The 24,229-nt window shown below is 55.7% G+C and overlaps 1 protein-coding gene across 3 annotated transcripts in view; it reads left to right on the forward strand.

The window, feature by feature from the left end:
* The first annotated feature begins 7,620 nt into the window (after nt 1–7,620).
* The window catches only part of LRP8 (LDL receptor related protein 8), a 187,392-nt gene continuing 170,783 nt past the window's right edge, over nt 7,621–24,229 (forward strand). For 2 of the 3 annotated variants that reach the window (XM_083157909.1, XM_083157910.1), the window contains exons 1-2: nt 7,621–7,778; nt 10,317–10,439. In XM_083157909.1, coding sequence (XP_083014035.1) covers nt 7,703–7,778; nt 10,317–10,439 — 199 coding nt within the window. In that variant the 5' untranslated portion in view covers nt 7,621–7,702. The remainder of the gene's footprint in view (nt 7,779–10,316; nt 10,440–24,229) is intronic. The other variant, XM_083157911.1, reaches the window with a different exon arrangement.

Here is a 24,229-nt window from a genome sequence, read left to right on the forward strand (position 1 = left end):
CGAACCATGGCCCTTATTCAGATTTGATCGCAGTACAAATTTGTTATCAAAATTGGCAAAACCATGTGCACTGCAGGTGGGGCAGATGTAACAGTGCAGAGAGAGTTAGATTTGGGTCGAGTGTGTTGAAACTGAAATCTAAATTGCAGTGTAAAAATAATGCAGTTAGTATTTACCCTGCACAGAAACAAAATAACGCACACAAATCTAACTCTCTCTGCACATGTTACATCTTCCCTACCTACAGTGCACATGGTTTTGCCCATTTTGAGAAGAAATTTGGGTACTTGTGTAGTTTCACGGCGCCAGTATGGCGCCGTGCGTCTGAGTCCTCTTGCGGGGCTCGCTTTGCTCGCCCACGCTGCGGGCTCGGTGGCTCGCTACGCTTGCCACGCTATCTAAAATCAACTCCATGCCAACATGGATAGTGGGGGTATGAACTATCCATGTTGGCATGGAGTTAAGTTAGTTTATTTCAGATAGTTTGCCGAGCGTACAAACCGGAAGTAGGACGGCGCCATGCTGGCGCCGTGAAAATATACAAGAACCCAAATTTGTACTGGTGATCAGATCTGAATAAGGGCCAATATCAGAGCGAGAAAGTAATTAGAGGGGGAGAAAGAGGAGCAGATGTATTAATCAGATGCATTTGAAAACTGACAGTTGGGATTTCATTGGCTGGTGCGTTCTCTCCTTTCATTTTATCTTCACTTTGGGGGAAATTTACTAAAGGAAATTTGTAAAAAATAGGTGTATTTGTATCCAGAAATACACTTATTTTTGACATTTACTATCCCGAAAATATGGCAATTCGTATTCGTATTGATAGCACATCAATACGACTACGAATTGCCGTATTTTCGGGATAGTAAATGTCAAAAATAAGTGTATTTCTGGATACAAATAAACCTATTTTTTTTTATAAATTTCCTTTAGTAAATTTCCCCCTTTATCTCTTCACCAGTATATATGTATTGAGGTGCACACCCTAATACAATGTGTCTGAGAACGTAATATACATCCTGCATAGTGGGTAATGCACCCTGCTATCCTGCGATGATATAGATACTGTAACACGCCCACGTTAATCTGGTAATATAATACACATCCCGGAACATCCTGCTTCCTGCATTGGCACATACTGCAAGCCACAGTTGTGAAAGTTTGTAGTAACAAGAAACATAACTACTATTACTGCAACACAGCTGTTACATACAGGTACATGCATACTGTACATACAGCGCTATATTGTGTGTATAACAGTCACTCTGCACCTGTAATATCCCCTCCCCCTGCTGCACCTGTAATATCCCCTCACCCTGCCGCACCTGTAATATCCCCTCACCCTGCCGCACCTGTAATATCCCCTCACCCTGCCGCACCTGTAATATCCTCTCACCCTGCTGCACCTGTAATATCCCCTCACCCTGCCGCACCTGTACGATCCCCTCACCCTGCCGCACCTGTAATATCCCCTCACCCTGCTGCACCTGTAATATCCCCTCACCCTGCCGCACCTGTAATATCCCCTCACCCTGCCGCACCTGTACTATCCCCTCACCCTGCCGCACCTGTACTATCCCCTCACCTTGCCGCACCTGTAATATCCCCTCACTCTGCCGCACCTGTAATATCCCCTCACCCTGCCGCACCTGTAATATCCCCTCACCCTGCCGGACCTGTAATATCCCCTCACCCTGCCGCACCTGTAATATCCCCTCACCCTGCCGCACCTGTAATATCCCCTCACCCTGCCACACCTGTAATATCCCCTCACCCTGCTGCACTTGTAATATACCCTCACTCTGCTGCACCTGTAATATCCTTTCACCCTGCCTCACCTGTAATATCCCCTCACCCTGCCACACCTGTAATATCCCCTTACCCTTCCGTACCTGTAATATCCTCTCACCCTGCCTCACCTGTAATACCCCTCACCCTGCCGCACCTGTAATATCACCTCACCCTCCTGCACCTGTAATATCCCCTCACCCTGCTGCACCTGTAATATCCCCTCACCCTGCCGCACCTGTAATATCCCCTCACCCTGCCGCACCTGTACTATCCCCTCACCCTGCCGCACCTGTACTATCCCCTCACCTTGCCGCACCTGTAATATCCCCTCACTCTGCCGCACCTGTAATATCCCCTCACCCTGCCGCACCTGTAATATCCCCTCACCCTGCCGGACCTGTAATATCCCCTCACCCTGTCGCACCTGTAATATCCCCTCACCCTGCCGCACCTGTAATATCCCCTCACCCTGCCACACCTGTAATATCCCCTCACCCTGCTGCACTTGTAATATACCCTCACTCTGCTGCACCTGTAATATCCTTTCACCCTGCCTCACCTGTAATATCCCCTCACCCTGCCACACCTGTAATATCCCCTCACCCTTCCGTACCTGTAATATCCTCTCACCCTGCCTCACCTGTAATACCCCTCACCCTGCCGCACCTGTAATATCACCTCACCCTCCTGCACCTGTAATATCCCCTCACCCTGTCGCACCTGTAATATCCCCTCACCCTGCCGCACCTGTAATATCCCCTCACCCTGCCGCACCTGTAATATCCCCTCACCCTGCCGCACCTGTAATATCCCCTCACCCTGTCGCACCTGTAATATCCCCTCACCCTGCCGCACCTGTAATATCCCATCACCCTGCCGCACCTGTAATATCCCATCACCCTGCCGCACCTGTAATATCCCCTCACCCTGCCGCACCTGTAATATCCCCTCACCCTGCCGCACCTGTAATATCCCCTCACCCTGCCGCACCTGTAATATCCCCTCACCCTGTCGCACCTGTAATATCCCCTCACCCTGCCGCACCTGTAATATCCCCTCACCCTGCCGCACCTGTAATATCCCCTCACCCTGCCGCACCTGTTATATCCCCTCACCCTGCCGCACCTGTAATATCCCCTCACCCTGCCGCACCTGTAATATCCCCTCACCCTGTCGCACCTGTAATATCCCCTCACCCTGCCGCATCTGTAATATCCCATCACCCTGCCGCACCTGTAATATCCCATCACCCTGCCGCACCTGTAATATCCCCTCACCCTGCCGCGCCTGTAATATCCCCTCACCCTGTCGAACCTGTAATATCCCCTCACCCTGCCGCACCTGTAATATCCCCTCACCCTGTCGAACCTGTAATATCCCCTCACCCTGTCGCACCTGTAATATCCCCTCCCCTGCTGCACCTGTAATATCCCCTCCTGCACCTGTAATATCCTCTCACCCTGCCTCACCTGTAATATCCCCTCACCCTGCTGCACCTGTAATATCCCCTCACCCTGTCGCACCTGTAATATCCCCTCACCCTGCTGCACCTGTAATATCCCCTCACCCTGCCGCACCTGTAATATCCCCTCACCCTGCCGCAGCTGTAATATCCCCTCACCCTGCCTCACCTGTAATATCCCCTCACCCTGTCGCACCTGTAATATCCCCTCACCCTGCCGCACCTGTAATATCCCCTCACCCTGCCGCACCTGTAATATCCCCTCACCCTGCCGCACCTGTAATATCCCCTCACCCTGCCGCACCTGTAATATCCTTTCACTCTGCCGCACCTGTAATATCCCCTCACCCTGCCGCACCTGTAATATCCCCTCACCCTGCCGCACCTGTAATATCCCCTCACCCTGCTGCACCTGCAATATCCCCTCACCCTGCTGCACCTATAATTTCGTATCACCCGGACGCACCTGTAATATCCCATCACCCGGACGCACCTGTAATATCCCCTCACCCTGCCGCACCTGTAATATCCCCTCACCCTGCCGCACCTGTAATATCCCCTCACCCTGCTGCACCTGCAATATCCCCTCACCCTGCTGCACCTATAATTTCGTATCACCCGGACGCACCTGTAATATCCCATCACCCGGACGCACCTGTAATATCCCATCATCCGGACGCTCCTGTAATATCCCATCACCCGGACGCACCTGTAATATCCCATCATCCGGACGCACCTGTAATATCCCATCATCCGGACGCTCCTGTAATATCCCATCACCCGGTCTCACCTGTAATATCCCCTCACCCTGCCGCACCTGTAATATCCCCTCACCCTGCCGCACCTGTAATATCCCCTCACCCTGCCGCACCTGTAATATCCCCTCACCCTGCCGCACCTGCAATATCCCCTCACCCTGCCGCACCTGTAATATCCCCTCACCCTGCCGCACCTGTAATATCCCCTCACCCTGCCGCACCTGTAATATCCCCTCACCCTGCTGCACCTGTAATATCCCCTCACCCTGCTGCACCTGTAATGTCCCCTTACCTGGTCTCACCTGTAATATCCCCTCACCCTGCCGCACCTGTAATATCCTATCACCTGGACACACCTGTAATATCCCCTCACCCTGCTGCACCTGTAACATCCCCTCCCCTGCCGCACCTGTAATATCCTCTCACCCTGCCGCACCTGTAATATCCCCTCACCCTGCTGCACCTATAATTTCGTATCACCTGGACGCACTTGTAATATCCCATCACCCGGACGCACCTGTAATATCCTATCACCTGGACACACCTGTAATATTTCATCACCTGGTCTCACCTGTAATATCCCATAACCCGGACACAACTGTAATATCCCATCACCCGGACGCACCTGTAATATCCCATCATCCGGACGCACCTGTAATTTCCCATCACCCTGCCGCACCTGTAATATCCCCTCACCCTGTCGCACCTGTAATATCCTATCACCTGGAAACACCTGTAATATTTCATTACATGGTCTCACCTGTAATATCCCCTCACCTGGACACACCTGTAATATTTCATCACCTGGTCTCACCTGTAATATCCCCTCACCCTGCTGCACCTGTAATATCCCTTCACCCGGATGCACCTGTAATTCCCCTTCACCCAGCCGCACTTGTAATATCCCATCACCTGGTCTCGCCTGTAATATCCCCTCACCTGGTCTCGCCTGTAATATCCCCTCACCTGGACGCACCTGCAATATCCCATCACCCTGCCGCACCTGTAATATCCTATCACATGGTCTCACCTGTAATATCCCCTCACCCTGCCGCACCTGTAATATCCCCTCACCTGGTCTCACCTGTAATATCCCATCACCCTGCCGCACCTGTAATATCCCATCACCTGGTCTCTCCTGTAATATCCTATCACATGGTCTCACCTGTAATATCCCATCACCCTGCCGCACCTGTAATATCCCATCACCCTGCCGCACCTGTAATATCCCCTCAGCCTGCTGCACCTGCAATATCCCTTCACCCAGACGCACCTGTAATATCCCATCACGCGGACGCACCTGTAATATCCCTTCACCTGGTCTCACCAGTAATATCCCCTCAGCCTGCTGCACCTGTAATATCCCCTCACCCTGCCGCACCTGTAATATCCCATCACCCTGCCGCACCTGTAATATCCTATCACCTGGTCTCACCTGTAATATCCCTTCACCCTGCCGCACCTGTAATATCCCTTCACCCAGACGCACCTGTAATATCCCATCACCTGGTCTCATCTGTAATATCCCCTCACCCTGCTGCACCTGTAATATACCTGCACCTTGAAACACCTGTAATATCCCAACACCCTGGCACATGCACAGCCACAGTTGAGGGCGGAGGTGAGTTAGGCAGGGCCGCAGGTGATGGACGATGTGCGAAAGGAACGGCCGCAGGTAAGAGGTGAGGTGAGGGAGGCACGGTCGCAGGTGAAGGAGGAGGTGAATGAGGCACGGCAATATGTGAGAGGGGAGGTGAGTGAGGCACGGACACAGGGGATGGAGGAGGTGACTGAGGCACGGCCGCAGATGATGGAGTAGGTGACTGAGGCACGGAGGCAGGTGAGGGGGGAGGTGAGTAAGGTATGGCTGCAGGAGAGGGAGGAGGTGACTGAGGCACAGTCAAAAGTGAGGGAGGAGGTGAATAAGGCATGGTCACAGGTGAGGGAGGAGGTGAGTGAGGCACTGATGCAGATGAGATGACTGTGGCATGGACGCAGGTGAGGGGGGAGGTGAGAAAGATATGGCCACAGGTGAGGGAGAAGGTGAGTGAGGCACAGACGCAGGTGAGAAGGGAGGTGAGTGAGGCACGGCAACATGTGAGGGGGGTGAGTGAGGCAGGGACACAGGTGAGGGAGGAAGTGACTGAGGCATGGACGTAGATGACGGGGGAGGTGAGTGAGGCACGGCCGCAGGTGAGGGGGGAGGTGAGTGAGGCACGGCCGCAGGTGAGGAGGGGAGTGAGGCACGGCCGCAGGTGACGGGCGAGGTGAGTGAGGCACGGCAGTAGATGATGGGGGGAAGTGAGTGAGGCACGGCCGCAGGTGAGGGGGGAGGTTAGTGAGGCACGGCAGTAGATGACGGGGGAGGTGAGTGAGGCACGGCCGCAGGTGAGGGGGGAGGTGAGTGAGGCACGGCCGCAGGTAAGGGAGGAAGTTAGTGAGGCACGGCCGCAGGTGAGGGGGGAGGTGAGTGAGGCACGGCCGCAGGTGAGGGGGGAGGTGAGTGAGGCACGGCCGCAGGTGAGGGGGGAGGTGAGTGAGGCACGGCCGCAGGTGAGGGGGGAGGTGAGTGAGGCACGGCCGCAGGTGAGGAGGGGAGTGAGGCACGGCCGCAGGTGAGGGGGGAGGTGAGTGAGGCACGGCAGCAGATGATGGGGGGAGGTGAGTGAGGCACGGCAGTAGATGATGGGGAAGGTGAGTGAGGCACGGCCGCAGGTGAGGTTAGTGAGGCACGGCAGTAGATGACGGGGGAGGTGAGTGAGGCACGGTCGCAGATGATGGAGTAGGTGACTGAGGCACGGAGGCAGGTGAGGGGGGAGGTGAGTAAGGTATGGCTGCAGGAGAGGGAGGAGGTGACTGAGGCACAGTCAAAAGTGAGGGAGGAGGTGAATAAGGCATGGTCACAGGTGAGGGAGGAGGTGAGTGAGGCACTGATGCAGATGAGATGACTGTGGCATGGACGCAGGTGAGGGGGGAGGTGAGAAAGATATGGCCACAGGTGAGGGAGAAGGTGAGTGAGGCACAGACGCAGGTGAGAAGGGAGGTGAGTGAGGCACGGCAACATGTGAGGGGGGTGAGTGAGGCAGGGACACAGGTGAGGGAGGAAGTGACTGAGGCATGGACGTAGATGACGGGGGAGGTGAGTGAGGCACGGCCGCAGGTGAGGGGGGAGGTGAGTGAGGCACGGCCGCAGGTGAGGGGGGAGGTGAGTGAGGCACGGCCGCAGGTGAGGAGGGGAGTGAGGCACGGCCGCAGGTGAGGGGGGAGGTGAGTGAGGCACGGCCGCAGGTGAGGGGGGAGGTGAGTGAGGCACGGCCGCAGGTGAGGGGGGAGGTGAGTGAGGCACGGCCGCAGGTGAGGGGGGAGGTGAGTGAGGCACGGCCGCAGGTGAGGGGGGAGGTGAGTGAGGCACGGCCGCAGGTGAGGGGCGAGGTGAGTGAGGCACGGCCGCCCCCGTATCTCGCCCGGTACCGGAGCTGTCACTGTGTCTGGCAAACACCGATCGTTGACTGCTGATGCCCTGTCCCCGCCCATACAGGGGCGTGGCGTAGTGTATGGATGACAGCAGGCACGCCCCCTTACTGCTGCCAGAGGCCCCGCCTCCCCTAGTCACGCCCCGTGGGCGGATCAGTGTAGGTGAGGGCTCAGGCTGCCGGCTCCATGCGCCCCGGGACCCGGCCGTGGTACCATGAGGAGCGGCTGCAGTTGCGGGGCCGTCCCGGGCCTCCTCCTCCTACTGGCGCTGGGGAGCCGCACCGGGAGAGGTGAGGACCGGGGAGGATTGGGGGGGTGGGGGTCATCGCTGTCCTTCCCTCATCATCATCATCATCATCATCCACCGGATGCCGGGCTGCTACACCAGGGCTGACCCTCGCTCCCTGCCCCTCATCCACCGGCTGCTCCCATCCTCCTTCCTCTAGTCTATCATCACCTGCCCCATCCTCCTCCTCACCCCTGTCCTAGCTACCTGCTCCCTGCTGCCCCCATCCTGTGCCCATAGCTGCTGCCCTGCTGCCCCTATCCTGTGCCCGTAGCAGCTGCCCTGCTGCCCCTATCCTGTGCCCGTAGCATCTGCCCTGCTGCCCCCATCCTGTGCCAATAGCACCTGCCCTGCTGCCCCCATCCTGTGCCCATAGCAGCTGCCCCCATCCTGTGCACATACCACCTGCCCTGCTGCCCCCATCCTGTGCCCGTAGCAGCTGCCCTGCTGCCCCCATCCTGTGCCCGTAGCATCTGCCCTGCTGCCCCCATCCTGTGCCCGTAGCATCTGCCCTGCTGCCCCCATCCTGTGCCCGTAGCAGCTGCCCTGCTGCCCCTATCCTGTGCCCGTAGCATCTGCCCTGCTGCCCCCATCCTGTGCCAATAGCACCTGCCCTGCTGCCCCCATCCTGTGCCCATAGCAGCTGCCCCCATCCTGTGCACATACCACCTGCCCTGCTGCCCCCATCCTGTGCCCGTAGCAGCTGCCCTGCTGCCCCCATCCTGTGCCCGTAGCATCTGCCCTGCTGCCCCCATCCTGTGCCCGTAGCATCTGCCCTGCTGCCCCCATCCTGTGCCCGTAGCATCTGCCCTGCTGCCCCCATCCTGTGCCCGTAGCATCTGCCCTGCTGCCCCCATCCTGTGCCCGTAGCATCTGCCCTGCTGCCCCCATCCTGTGCCCGTAGCAGCTGCCCTGCTGCCCCATCCTGTGCCCGTAGCAGCTGCCCTGCTGCCCCCATCCTGTGCACGTACCACCTGCCCTGCTGCCCCCATCCCTTGCACGTACCACCTGCCCTGCTGCCCCCATCCTGTGCTCGTAGCAGCTGCCCTGCTGCCCCCATCCTGTGCCCGTAGCAGCTGCCCTGCTGCCCCCATCCTGTGCCCGTAGCATCTGCCCTGCTGCCCCCATCCTGTGCCCGTAGCATCTGCCCTGCTGCCCCCATCCTGTGCCCGTAGCATCTGCCCTGCTGCCCCCATCCTGTGCCCGTAGCATCTGCCCTGCTGCCCCCATCCTGTGCCCGTAGCATCTGCCCTGCTGCCCCCATCCTGTGCCCGTAGCAGCTGCCCTGCTGCCCCATCCTGTGCCCGTAGCAGCTGCCCTGCTGCCCCCATCCTGTGCACGTACCACCTGCCCTGCTGCCCCCATCCCTTGCACGTACCACCTGCCCTGCTGCCCCCATCCTGTGCTCGTAGCAGCTGCCCTGCTGCCCCCATCCTGTGCCCGTAGCAGCTGCCCTGCTGCCCCCATCCTGTGCCCATAGCAGCTGCCCTGCTGCCCCCATGCTGTGCCCATAGCACCTGCCCTGCTGCCCCCAACCTGTGCCCATAGCACCTGCCCTGCTGCCCACATCCTGTGCCCATAGCACCTGCCCTTCTGCCCCCATCCTGTGCCCATAGCAGCTGCCCTGCTGCGCCCATCCTGTGCCCATAGCAGCTGCCCTGCTGTGCCCATAGCAGCTGCCCTGCTGCCCCCATCCTGTGCCCATAGCAGCTGCCCTGCTGCCCCCATGCTGTGCCCATAGCAGCTGCCCTGCTGCCCCCATGCTGTGCCCATAGCACCTGCCCTGCTGCCCCCATGCTGTGCCCATAGCACCTGCCCTGCTGCCCCCATGCTGTGCCCATAGCACCTGCCCTGCTGCCCCCATGCTGTGTACATAGCACCTGCCCTGCTGCCCCCATGCTGTGTACATAGCACCTGCCCTGCTGCCCCCATCCTGTGCACACAGCACCTGCCCTACTGCCCCCATCCTGTGCACATAGCACCTGCCCTGCTGCCCCCATGCTGTGCCCATAGCACCTGCCCTGCTGCCCCCATGCTGTGTACATAGCACCTGCCCTGCTGCCCCCATCCTGTGCACATAGCACCTGCCCTGCTGCCCCCATCCTGTGCACATAGCACCTGCCCTGCTGCCCCCATCCTGTGCACACAGCACCTGCCCTGCTGCCCCCATCCTGTGCACATAGCACCTGCCCTGCTGCCCCCATGCTGTGCCCATAGCACCTGCCCTGCTGCCCCCATGCTGTGTACATAGCACCTGCCCTGCTGCCCCCATCCTGTGCACATAGCACCTGCCCTGCTGCCCCCATCCTGTGCACACAGCACACACTACCTCCTATATTGTACCTGACCTTACTGCATGTGATTCCTCTGTGTCAGTCTCATCACCCCCACACACACAACTATACCTCTCAATGCCCAGCCTGTGCCCTCATACTCAGTCATCACTCCTTTACAACCCAACCATCCATCTCTCATTGTCCTAAGCATGCCTCCCCCCACACACTGGCCATTGCCCCCACTTACCCAATGGCTGTCTCCGCAGCATTGCCCCCCTCCAGCTGTGAGGAGAACCAGTTCCAATGCATGAACCAGCGCTGCATCCCAAACCTGTGGAGGTGTGATGAGGATGATGACTGCTCCGATAACAGTGATGAGGAAGGCTGCCGTAAGTCTGGGTACTGGGGGCATCTGTTGTATTCTCGCTATGTCTCTGGCCACAGCTGCTGCAGAACCTCTTGGGATACATAGTGTATAAATGTAACTGGCAGCTCTGTGTCCCATTGCAGTACAGTATGGCATCCCATAGCGGGACCTGTGCCACGCTGTCTGCATCTACTGCCCGCTGCCAGTCACATATCTGCCATAGCCGGACCTGTGCCACGCTGTGTGCATCTACTGCCCGCTACCAGTCACATATCTGCCATAGCGGGACCTGTGCCACGCTGTCTGCAATACTGCCCGCTGCCAGTCACATATCTGCCATAGCCGGACCTGTGCCACGCTGTCTGCATCTACTCCCCGCTGCCAGTCACATATCTGCCATAGCCGGACCTGTGCCACGCTGTCTGCAATACTGCCCGCTGCCAGTCACATATCTGCCATAGCGGGACCTGTGCCACGCTGTCTGCAATACTGCCCGCTGCCAGTCACATATCTGCCATAGCGGGACCTGTGCCACGCTGTCTGCAATACTGCCCGCTGCCAGTCACATATCTGCCATAGCGGGACCTGTGCCACGCTGTCTGCAATACTGCCCGCTGCCAGTCACATATCTGCCATAGCGGGACCTGTGCCACGCTGTCTGCATCTACTCCCCGCTGCCAGTCACATATCTGCCATAGCCGAACCTGTGCCACGCTGTCTGCAACTACTGCCCGCTGCCAGTCACATATCTGCCATAGCGGGACCTGTGCCCACGCTGTCTGCATCTACTCCCCGCTGCCAGTCACATATCTGCCATAGCCGGACCTGTGCCACGCTGTCTGCATCTACTCCCTGCTGCCAGTCACATATCTGCCATAGCGAGACCTGTGCCACGCTGTCTGCATCTACTGCCCGCTGCCAGTCACATATCTGCCATTGCTGGACCTGTGCCACGCTGTGTGCATCTACTCCCCGCTGTCAGTCACCTATCTGCCATAGCGGGACCTGTGCCACGCTATCGGCATCTACTGCCCGCTGCCAGTCACATATCTGCCATAGCGGGACCTGTGCAACGCTGTCTTCATCTACTCCCCGCTGCCAGTCACATATTTGCCATAGCAGGACCTGTGCCACGCTGTCTGCATCTACTCCCCGCTGCCAGTCACATATCGGCCATAGCGGGACCTGTGCCCACGCTGTCTGCATCTACTGCCCACTGTCAGTCACATATCTGCCATAGCGGGACTTGTGCCCACACTGTCTGCATCTACTCTCCGCTGCCAGTCACATATCTGCCATAGCCGGACCTGTGCCACGCTGTCTGCATCTACTGCCCGCTGCCAGTCACATATCTGCCATAGCGGGACGTGTGCCACGCTGTCTGCATCTCCTGCCCGCTGCCAGTCACATATCTGCCATAGCCGGACCTGTGCCACGCTGTCTGCATCTACTCCTTGCTGCCAGTCACATATCTGCCATAGCGGGACCTGTGCCACGCTGTCTGCATCTACTCCCCCCTGTCAGTCACATATCTGCCATAGCGGGACCTGTGCCACACTGTCTGCATCTACTCCCCGCTGCCAGTCACATATCTGCCATAGCTGGACCTGTGCCACGCTGTCTGCATCTACTCCCCGCTGCCAGTCACATATCTGCCATAGTCGGACCTGTGCGACGCTGTGTGCATCTACTCCCCGCTGCCAGTCACCTATCTGCCATAGCCGGACCTGTGCCACGCTGTGTGCATCTACTGCCCGCTGCCAGTCACCTATCTGCCATAGCTGGACCTGTGCCACGCTGTCTGTAACTACTGCCCGCTGCCAGTCACATATCTGCCATAGCGGGACCTGTGCCACGCTGTCTGCATCTACTCCCCGCTGCCAGTCACATATCTGCCATAGCCGGACCTGTGCCACGCTGTCTGCATCTACTTCCCGCTGCCAGTCACATATCTGAAATAGCGGGACCTGTGCCACGCTGTCTGCATCTACTCCCTGCTGCCAGTCACATATCTGCCATAGCCGGACCTGTGCCACGCTGTCTGCATCTACTCCTTGCTGCCAGTCACATATCTGCCATAGCGGGACCTGTGCCACGCTGTCTGCATCTACTCCCCCCTGTCAGTCACATATCTGCCATAGCGGGACCTGTGCCACACTGTCTGCATCTACTCCCCGCTGCCAGTCACATATCTGCCATAGCTGGACCTGTGCCACGCTGTCTGCATCTACTCCCCGCTGCCAGTCACATATCTGCCATAGTCGGACCTGTGCGACGCTGTGTGCATCTACTCCCCGCTGCCAGTCACCTATCTGCCATAGCCGGACCTGTGCCACGCTGTGTGCATCTACTGCCCGCTGCCAGTCACCTATCTGCCATAGCTGGACCTGTGCCACGCTGTCTGTAACTACTGCCCGCTGCCAGTCACATATCTGCCATAGCGGGACCTGTGCCACGCTGTCTGCATCTACTCCCCGCTGCCAGTCACATATCTGCCATAGCCGGACCTGTGCCACGCTGTCTGCATCTACTTCCCGCTGCCAGTCACATATCTGAAATAGCGGGACCTGTGCCACGCTGTCTGCATCTACTCCCTGCTGCCAGTCACATATCTGCCATAGCGGGACCTGTGCCACGCTGTCTGCATCTACTGCCCGCTACCAGTCACCTATCTGCCATAGCCGGACCTGTGCCACGCTGTCTGCATCTACTTCCCGCTGCCAGTCACATATCTGAAATAGCGGGACCTGTGCCACGCTGTCTGCATCTACTCCCTGCTGCCAGTCACATATCTGAAATAGCGGGACCTGTGCCACGCTGTCTGCATCTACTCCCTGCTGCCAGTCACATATCTGCCATAGCGGGACCTGTGCCACGCTGTGTGCATCTACTCCCTGCTGCCAGTCACCTATCTGCCATAGCCGGACCTGTGCGACGCTGTCTGCAATACTCCCCGCTGCCAGTCACATATCTGCCATAGCGGGACCTGTGCCACGCTGTCTGCATCTACTGCCCGCTGCCAGTCACATATCTGCCATAGCGGGACGTGTGCCACGCTGTCTGCATCTCCTGCCCGCTGCCAGTCACATATCTGCCATAGCCGGACCTGTGCCACGCTGTCTGCATCTACTCCTTGCTGCCAGTCACATATCTGCCATAGCGGGACCTGTGCCACGCTGTCTGCATCTACTCCCCCCTGTCAGTCACATATCTGCCATAGCGGGACCTGTGCCACACTGTCTGCATCTACTCCCCGCTGCCAGTCACATATCTGCCATAGCTGGACCTGTGCCACGCTGTCTGCATCTACTCCCCGCTGCCAGTCACATATCTGCCATAGTCGGACCTGTGCGACGCTGTGTGCATCTACTCCCCGCTGCCAGTCACCTATCTGCCATAGCCGGACCTGTGCCACGCTGTGTATATCTACTGCCCGCTGCCAGTCACCTATCTGCCATAGCTGGACCTGTGCCACGCTGTCTGTAACTACTGCCCGCTGCCAGTCACATATCTGCCATAGCGGGACCTGTGCCACGCTGTCTGCATCTACTCCCCGCTGCCAGTCACATATCTGCCATAGCCGGACCTGTGCCACGCTGTCTGCATCTACTTCCCGCTGCCAGTCACATATCTGAAATAGCGGGACCTGTGCCACGCTGTCTGCATCTACTCCCTGCTGCCAGTCACATATCTGCCATAGCGGGACCTGTGCCACGCTGTCTGCATCTACTGCCCGCTACCAGTCACCTATCTGCCATAGCCGGACCTGTGCCACGCTGTCTGCATCTACTTCCCGCTGCCAGTCACATATCTGAAATAGCGGGACCTGTGCCACGCTGTCTGCATCTACTCCCTGCTGCCAGTCACATATCTGAAATAGCGGGACCTGTGCCACGCTGTCTGCATCTACTCCCTGCTGCCAGTCACATATCTGCCATAGCGGGACCTGTGCCACGCTGTGTGCATCTACTCCCTGCTGCCAGTCACCTATCTGCCATAGCCGGACCTGTGCGACGCTGTCTGCAATACTCCCCGCTGCCAGTCACATATCTGCCATAGCGGGACCTGTGCCACGCTGTCTGCATCTACTGCCCGCTGCCAGTCACCTATCTGCCAGGCATCCTGTAGTGATTGGCAGGTCCAGAGTCAATAAGACAACCGGCCATATGTCGACATATGAAAATGACCAACATACTGAGGTCGATGTGGTCCGAACATTGGCAATAGGGCAGCATGAGATTATTATATACTGTACCATCCAAGTGGCCCCTGTTAGATTATAACATTGTGCTGATCATGGCACCAAAAACACAACGTGCCAGTACCCCTCACTGTCACCGGGTAGTAGGACATTGTATCTCCCTGGCCCCACACTGTCACCGGGTAGTAGTACATTGTACCTCCCTGGCCCCACGCTGTCACTGGGTAGTGGTACATAGTATCTCCCTGGCCCCACGCTTTCACTGGGTAGTGGTACATAGTATCTCCCTGGCCCCACGCTGTCACCGGGTAGTGTTACATTGTATCTCCCTGGCCCCACGCTGTCACTGGGTAGTGTTACATTGTATCCCCCTGGCCCCATGCTGTCACTGGGTAGTGTTACATTGTATCCCCCTGGCCCCATGCTGTCACTGGGTAGTGGTACATAGTATCTCCAGTCCCTGGGCCCACGCTGTCACCGGGTTGTGGTACATTGTATCTCCCTGTCACCGGGTATTTGTACATTGTATCCCCCTAGCCCCATGCTGTCACTGGGTAGTGGTACAGTGTATCTCCCTAGCCCCATGCTGTCACTGGGTAGTGGTACAGTGTATCTCCCTAGCCCCATGCTGTCACTGGGTAGTGGTACATTGTATCCCCCTGGCCCCACGCTGGCACTGGGTAGTGGTACATTGTATCTCCCTGGCCCCACACTGTCACCGGGTATTTGTACATTGTATCTCCCTAGCCCCACGCTGTCACTGGGTAGTGTAACATTGTATCTCCCTGGCCTCACGCTGGCACTGGGTAGTGTTACGTTGTATCTCCCTAGCCGCACACTGTCACTGGGTAGTGGTACGTTGTATCTCCCTGTCCCCACGCTGTCACTGGGTAGTGTTACGTTGTATCTCCCTGGCTCCACGCTGTCACTGGGTAGTGTTACATTGTATCTCCCTAGCCCCATGCTGTCACTGGGTAGTGTTACATTGTATCCCCCTGGCCCCACTCTGTCACCGGGTAGTGTTACATTGTATCTCCCTGGCCTCACGCTGTTACTGGGCAGTGGTACATAGTATCTCCCTGGCCCCACACTGTCACTGGGTAGTGGTACATAGTATCTCCAGTCCCTGGCCCCACGCTGTCACCGGGTTGTGGTACATTGTATCTCCCTGTCACCAAGCTGTCACCGGGTATTTGTACATTGTATCCCCCTAGCCCCATGCTGTCACTGGGTAGTGGTACATTGTATCTCCCTGGCCCCACGCTGTCACTGGTTAGTGGTACATAGTATCTCCCTGGCCCCACGCTGTCACCGGGTAGTGGTACATTGTATCTCCCTGGCCCCACGCTTTCACTGGGTAGTGTTACACTGTATCCCCCTGGCCCCACGCTGGCACCGGGTATTTGTACATTGTATCCCCCTGGCCCCACGCTGGCACTGGGTAGTGGTACATTGTATCTCCCTGACCCCACACTGTCACCGGGTATTTGTACATTGTATCTCCCTAGCCCCACGCTGGTACTGGGTAGTGTTACGTTGTATCTCCCTGGCCCCACGCTGTCACTGGGTAGTGGTACATTGTATCTCCCTGGCCCCACGCTGTCACCGGGTAGTGTTACATTGTATCTCCCTGGCCCCACGCTGTCACCGGGTAGTGTTACATTGTATCTCCCTAGCCCCACGCTGTCACTGGGTAGTGGTACATTGTATCTCCCTGTCCCCACGCTGTCACTCGGTAGTGTTACTTTGTATTTCCCTGGCCCCATGCTGTCACTGGGTGTTGTTACATTGTATCTCCCTAGCCCCATGCTGTCACTGGGTGGTGTTACATTGTATCCCCTGGCCCCACGCTGGCACTGGGTAGTGGTACATTGTATCTCCCTAGCCCCACGCTGTCACTGGGTAGTGTTACATTGTATCCCCCTGTCCCCACGCTGTCCCCACGCTGTCACTGGGTAGTGTTACGTTGTATCTCCCTGGCCCCATGCTTGCACTGAGTAGTGGTACATTGTATCTCCCTAGCCCCACACTGTCACTGGGTAGTGTTACATTGTATCCCCCTGGCCCCACACTGTCACCGGGTATTTGTACATTGTATCTCCCTAGCCCCACGCTGGCACTGGGTAGTGTTACATTGTATCTCCCTGGCCCCATGCTTGCACTGGGTAGTGTTACATTGTATCTCCCTAGCCCCACGCTGTCACTGGGTAGTGTTACGTTGTATCCCCCTGGCCCCACGCTGGCAATGGGAAGTGGTACATTGTATCCCCCTGTCCCCACGCTGTCCCCACGCTGTCACTGGGTAGTGTTACGTTGTATCTCCCTGGCCCTATGCTTGCACTGAGTAGTGGTACATTGTATCTCCCTGGCCCCATGCTTGCACTGAGTAGTGGTACATTGTATCTCCCTGGCCCCATGCTTGCACTGAGTAGTGGTACATTGTATCTCCCTAGCCCCATGCTGTCACTGGGTAGTGGTACATTGTATCTCCCTGGCTCCATGCTTGCACTGAGTAGTGGTACATTGTATCTCCCTAGCCCCATGCTGTCACTGGGTAGTGGTACATTGTATCTCCCTGGCCCCATGCTTGCACTGAGTAGTGGTACATTGTATCTCCCTAGCCCCACGCTGTCACTCGGTAGTGTTACGTTGTATCTCCCTGGCCCCACGCTGTCACTGGGTAGTGTTACATTGTATCCCCCTGTCCCCACGCTGTCACTGGGTAGTGTTACGTTGTATCTCCCTGGCCCCACGCTGTCACTGGGTAGTGTTACGTTGTATCTCCCTGGCCCCATGCTTGCACTGGGTAGTGTTACGTTGTATCTCCCTGGCCCCATGCTTGCACTGGGTAGTGGTACATTGTATCCCCCTAGCCCCACGCTGTCACTGGGTAGTGGTACATTGTATCTCCCTGGCCCCATGCTTGCACTGAGTAGTGGTACATTGTATCTCCCTAGCCCCATGCTGTCACTGGGTAGTGTTACATTGTATCCCCCTGGCCCCACGCTGTTACTCGGTAGTGTTACATTGTATCTCCCTAGCCCCACGCTGTCACTGGGTAGTGTTACATTGTATCCCCCTGGCCCCACGCTGGCACTGGGTAGTGTTACATTGTATCCCCCTGTCCCCACGCTGTCCCCACGCTGTCACTGGGTAGTGTTACGTTGTATCTCCCTGGCCCCATGCTTGCACTGAGTAGTGGTACATTGTATCTCCCTGGCCCCACGCTGTCACTGGGTAGTGTTACATTGTATCTCCCTGGCCCCACGCTGGCACTGGGAAGTGGTACATTGTATCTCCCTGGCCCCACGCTGGCACTGGGTAGTGTTACATTGTATCTCCCTGGCCCCACGCTGGCACTGGGTAGTGTTACATTGTATCTCCCTGGCCCCACGCTGGCACTGGGAAGTGGTACATTGTATCTCCCTGGCCCCACGCTGGCACTGGGTAGTGGTACATTGTATCTCCCTGGCCCCACACTGTCACCGGGTATTTGTACATTGTATCTCCCTAGCCCCACGCTGTCACTGGGTAGTGTAACATTGTATCTCCCTGGCCTCACGCTGGCACTGGGTAGTGTTACGTTGTATCTCCCTAGCCCCATGCTGTCACTGGGTAGTGGTACATTGTATCTCCCTGGCCCCATGCTTGCACTGAGTAGTGGTACATTGTATCTCCCTAGCCCCACGCTGTCACTCGGTAGTGTTACGTTGTATCTCCCTGGCCCCACGCTGTCACTGGGTAGTGTTACATTGTATCCCCCTGTCCCCACGCTGTCCCCACGCTGTCACTGGGTAGTGTTACGTTGTATCTCCCTGGCCCCACGCTGTCACTGGGTAGTGTTACGTTGTATCTCCCTGGCCCCATGCTTGCACTGGGTAGTGTTACGTTGTATCTCCCTGGCCCCATGCTTGCACTGGGTAGTGGTACATTGTATCCCCCTAGCCCCACGCTGTCACTGGGTAGTGGTACATTGTATCTCCCTGGCCCCATGCTTGCACTGAGTAGTGGTACATTGTATCTCCCTAGCCCATGCTGTCACTGGGTAGTGTTACATTGTATCCCCCTGGCCCCACGCTGTCACTCGGTAGTGTTACATTGTATCTCCCTAGCCCCACGCTGTCACTGGGTAGTGTTACATTGTATCCCCCTGGCCCCACGCTGGCACTGGGTAGTGTTACATTGTATCCCCCTGTCCCCACGCTGTCCTCACGCTGTCACTGGGTAGTGTTACGTTGTATCTCCCTGGCCCCATGCTTGCACTGAGTAGTGGTACATTGTATCCCCCTGGCCCCACGCTGTCACTGGGTAGTGTTACATTGTATCTCCCTGGCCCCACGCTGGCACTGGGAAGTGGTACATTGTATCTCCCTGGCCCCACGCTGGCACTGGGTAGTGTTACATTGTATCTCCCTGGCCCCACGCTGGCACTGGGAAGTGGTACATTGTATCTCCCTGGCCCCACGCTGGCACTGGGAAGTGGTACATTGTATCTCCCTGGCCCCATGCTTGCACTGTGTAGTGTTACATTGTATCTCCCTAGCCCCACGCTGTCACTGGGTAGTGGTACATAGTATCTCCCTTGCCCCACGCTGGCACTGGGAAGTGGTACATTGTATCTCCCTGGCCCCACGCTGGCACTGGGAAGTGGTACATTGTATCTCCCTGGCCCCACGCTGGCACTGGGAAGTGGTACATTGTATCTCCCTGGCCCCACGCTGGCACTGGGAAGTGGTACATTGTATCTCCCTGGCCCCACGCTGGCACTGGGTAGTGTTACATTGTATCTCCCTGGCCCCACGCTGGCACTGGGAAGTGGTACATTGTATCTCCCTGGCCCCACGCCGGCACTGGGAAGTGGTACATTGTATCTCCCTGGCCCCATGCTTGCACTGTGTAGTGTTACATTGTATCTCCCTAGCCCCACGCTGTCACTGGGTAGTGGTACATTGTATCTCCCTAGCCCCACGCTGTCACTTGGTAGTGGTACATTGTATCTCCCTAGCCCCACGCTGTCACTGGGTAGTGTTACATTGTATCCCCCTGGCTCCACGCTGGCACTGGGAAGTGGTACATTGTATCTCCCTGGCCCCACGCTTTCTCTGGGTAGTGTTACATTGTATCCCCCTGGCCCCACGCTGGCACTGGGTAGTGTTACATTGTATCTCCCTGGCCCCACGCTGGCACTGGGAAGTGGTACATTGTATCCCCCTGGCCCCACGCTGGCACTGGGTAGTGTTACATTGTATCCCCCTGGCCCCACGCTGGCACTGGGTAGTGGTACATTGTATCTCCCTGGCCCCACGCTGGCACTGGGTAGTGTTACGTTGTATCTCCTAGCCCCACGCTTTCTCTGGGTAGTGTTACATTGTATCCCCCTGGCCCCACGCTGGCACTAAGTAGTGTTACATTGTATCTCCCTGGCCCCACGCTGGCACTGGGAAGTGGTACATTGTATCCCCCTGGCCCCACGCTGGCACTGGGTAGTGTTACATTGTATCCCCCTGGCCCCACGCTGGCACTGGGTAGTGGTACATTGTATCTCCCTAGCCCCACGCTGTCACTGGGTAGTGTTACATTGTATCCCCCTGGCCCCACGCTGGCACTGGGTAGTGTTACATTGTATCTCCCTAGCCCCACGCTGTCACTGGGTAGTGTTACATTGTATCCCCCTGGCCCCACGCTGGCACTGGGAAGTGGTACATTGTATCCCCCTGGCCCCACGCTGTCACTGGGTAGTGTTACATTGTATCCCCCTGGCCCCACGCTGTCACTGGGTAGTGTTACATTGTATCTCCCTGGCCCCACGCTGTCACTGGGCACGGTCGCTCTTTATGAATGAACGTGATCACATAGAAGTCGTTGGCAGCAGGGTAGTCACATGTGACACACGTGTCCAATGGGAAGAAAGAGATGGTGTACACACCCCCGGCCTGTGGAGGATGTAGCCCACATTAACCATTGCTGGTGCAGACTGATGCACAATGACTGTCATTGCTCTGTGTATTGTCCTGAGCTCGCCATAGGACACCTGCAGCACAGTGTGACAGGTGTGTCAGGCGTACCTGTGCTGTCGTGTCACAAGCTCTGACATACCTGCACTGCCGTGTCTGGTTACATGAGGAAGCATGTGCCTGTCCTGCTTTGTCATGCTGTCACAGCACCGTGACCTGCTGACACGCCTCCTCACTGCTGACACGCCTCCTCACTGCTGACACGCCTCCTCACTGCTGACACGCCTCCTCACTGCTGACACGCCTCCTCACTGCTGACACGCCTCCTCACTGCTGACACGCCTCCGCACTGCTGACACGCCTCTGCACTGCTGACACGCCTCTGCACTGCTGACACGCCTCTGCACTGCTGACACGCCTCTGCACTGCTGACACGCCTCCGCACTGCTGACACGCCTCCTCACTGCTGATACGCCTCCTTACTGCTGACACGCCTCCTCACTGCTGACACGCCTCTGCACTGCTGACACACACCTCATTGCAGGTCTGATGGATGTTCTTAGTTACCCCACTGTGTCGGCAGTATACCTCCCATGGGGCTATTGCACACACTGCCTCACCTGTACAATCACTCAAGGTCACCTTTACATTAAATATTGGTGTTCCTCTCAAATTGCTTTTACTGGTGATCGATATTTCCCAAGTAAATGCATATGGCTTTGTACCATACCCCCACCCCACATATCTGCCTGCCCACCCCTCATGTGTAGGCTCTCAGGAGCAGGGCCCTCCTGCTCCCAGGATACCGAACCTTTGGGGTCAGCCGGCGCCGCCCTGTGGCTGGTGCTGGTTATACAGCCTGCAGTGTTGCACTGTGCTAGTTGTGTTTGCACTGTAAATGTACCATGGACGCACTGCAGACCACTTGTGGCACCCTATACATAAAGGATAATTATAACCCAGAGACGTGCCAGTAATATGCCCGCCTCACAGAATAAGGGGTGATCCTATAGCTGGGAGTACCAATGTACCAGACGTGTACCATAGTTTGTGTTACTACTGTATGTCGGAGGTCAGGGGGCATCTGCAGCCCAGGACTGTATGTCGGAGGTCAGGGGGCATCTGCAGGCCAGGAACGTTGCACTGAATTATTCCCTTCTGCTGTCTGATAACAGTTACTGCTATCGGGCCCCAAGATCTGACTCATGCAGAAGTGTGACAGTGAGTGTGACTCCACTTAGTGCACGCTTAACTAATGCAGATCCCAATGCTCTCATCAGTGGGTGCAGGGCAGTGAGTGTAACTCCAATCCAGCTCACACAACGTTATCCTGCCTGATTTTATGTTGTGTAATCTGTGCTGTATAATCCTCCTGTGCCCATAGTGATGCTGTGTGATGTATAATCCTCCTGTGCCCATAGTGATGCTGTGTGATGTATAATCCTCCTGTGCCCATAGTGATGCTGTGTGATGTATAATCCTCCTGTGCTGCTACATAGTGATGCTGTGTGATGTATAATCCTCCTGTGCCACTACATAGTGATGCTGTGTGATGTATAATCCTCCTGTGCCCATAGTGATGCTGTGTGATGTATAATCCTCCTGTGCCCATAGTGATGCTGTGTGATGTATAATCCTCCTGTGCTGCTACATAGTGATGCTGTGTGATGTATAATCCTCCTGTGCCACTACATAGTGATGCTGTGTGATGTATAATCCTCCTGTGCCCATAGTGATGCTGTGTGATGTATAATCCTCCTGTGCCGCTACATAGTGATGCTGTGTAATGTGTGTGACGTATAATACTCCTGTGCCGCTACATAGTTATGCTGTGTGATGTATAATCCTCCTGTGCCGCTACATAGTGATGCTGTGTAATGTGTGTGATGTATAATCCTCCTGTGCCGCTACATAGTGATGCTGTGTAATGTGTGTGATGTATAATCCTCCTGTGCCGCTACATAGTGATGCTGTGTAATGTGTGTGATGTATAATCCTCCTGTGCCGCTACATAGTGATGCTGTGTAATGTGTGTGATGTATAATCCTCCTGTGCCGCTACATAGTGATGCTGTGTAATGTGTGTGATGTATAATCCTCCTGTGCTGCTACATAGTGATACTGTGTAATGTGTGTGACGTATAATACTCCTGTGCCGCTACATAGTAATGCTGTGTAATGTGTGTGACGTATAATACTCCTGTGCCGCTACATAGTGATGCTGTGTAATGTGTGTGATGTATAATCCTCCTGTGCCGCTACATAGTGATGCTGTGTAATGTATAATCCTCCTGTGCCGCTACATTGTGATGCTGTGTAATGTGTGTGACGTATAATACACCTGTGCCGCTACATAGTGATGCTGTGTAATGTATAATCCTCCTGTGCCGCTACATTGTGATGCTGTGTAATGTGTGTGACGTATAATACTCCTGTGCCGCTACATAGTGATGCTGTGTAATGTGTGTGATGTATAATACTCCTGTGCCGCTACATAGTGATGCTGTGTAATGTGTGTGACGTATAATACTCCTGTGCCGCTACATAGTGATGCTGTGTAATGTATAATCCTCCTGTGCCGCTACATAGTGATGCTGTGTAATGTGTGTGATGTATAATACTCCTGTGCCGCTACATTGTGATGTTGTGTAATGTGTGTGCTGTATAATACTCCTGTGCCGCTACATAGTGATGCTGTGTAATGTGTGTGATGTATAATACTCCTGTGCCGCTACATAGTGATGCTGTGTAATGTGTGTGATGTATAATCCTCCTGTGCCGCTACATAGTGATGCTGTGTAATGTGTGTGATGTATAATCCTCCTGTGCCGCTACATAGTGATGCTGTGTAATGTGTGTGATGTATAATCCTCCTGTGCCGCTACATAGTGATGCTGTGTAATGTGTGTGATGTATAATCCTCCTGTGCCGCTACATAGTGATGCTGTGTAATGTGTGTGATGTATAATCCTCCTGTGCTGCTACATAGTGATACTGTGTAATGTGTGTGACGTATAATACTCCTGTGCCGCTACATAGTAATGCTGTGTAATGTGTGTGACGTATAATACTCCTGTGCCGCTACATAGTGATGCTGTGTAATGTGTGTGATGTATAATCCTCCTGTGCCGCTACATAGTGATGCTGTGTAATGTATAATCCTCCTGTGCCGCTACATTGTGATGCTGTGTAATGTGTGTGACGTATAATACACCTGTGCCGCTACATAGTGATGCTGTGTAATGTATAATCCTCCTGTGCCGCTACATAGTGATGCTGTGTAATGTGTGTGACGTATAATACTCCTGTGCCGCTACATAGTGATGCTGTGTAATGTGTGTGATGTATAATACTCCTGTGCCGCTACATAGTGATGCTGTGTAATGTGTGTGACGTATAATACTCCTGTGCCGCTACATAGTGATGCTGTGTAATGTATAATCCTCCTGTGCCGCTACATAGTGATGCTGTGTAATGTGTGTGATGTATAATCCTCCTGTGCCGCTACATAGTGATGCTGTGTAATGTGTGTGATGTATAATACTCCTGTGCCGCTACATTGTGATGTTGTGTAATGTGTGTGCTGTATAATACTCCTGTGCCGCTACATAGTGATGCTGTGTAATGTGTGTGATGTATAATACTCCTGTGCCGCTAC

Source organism: Crinia signifera, chromosome 8 (genome assembly GCF_055691185.1).
Source record: "Crinia signifera chromosome 8, ASM5569118v1, whole genome shotgun sequence".
NCBI classification, from domain to species: domain Eukaryota; kingdom Metazoa; phylum Chordata; class Amphibia; order Anura; family Myobatrachidae; genus Crinia; species Crinia signifera.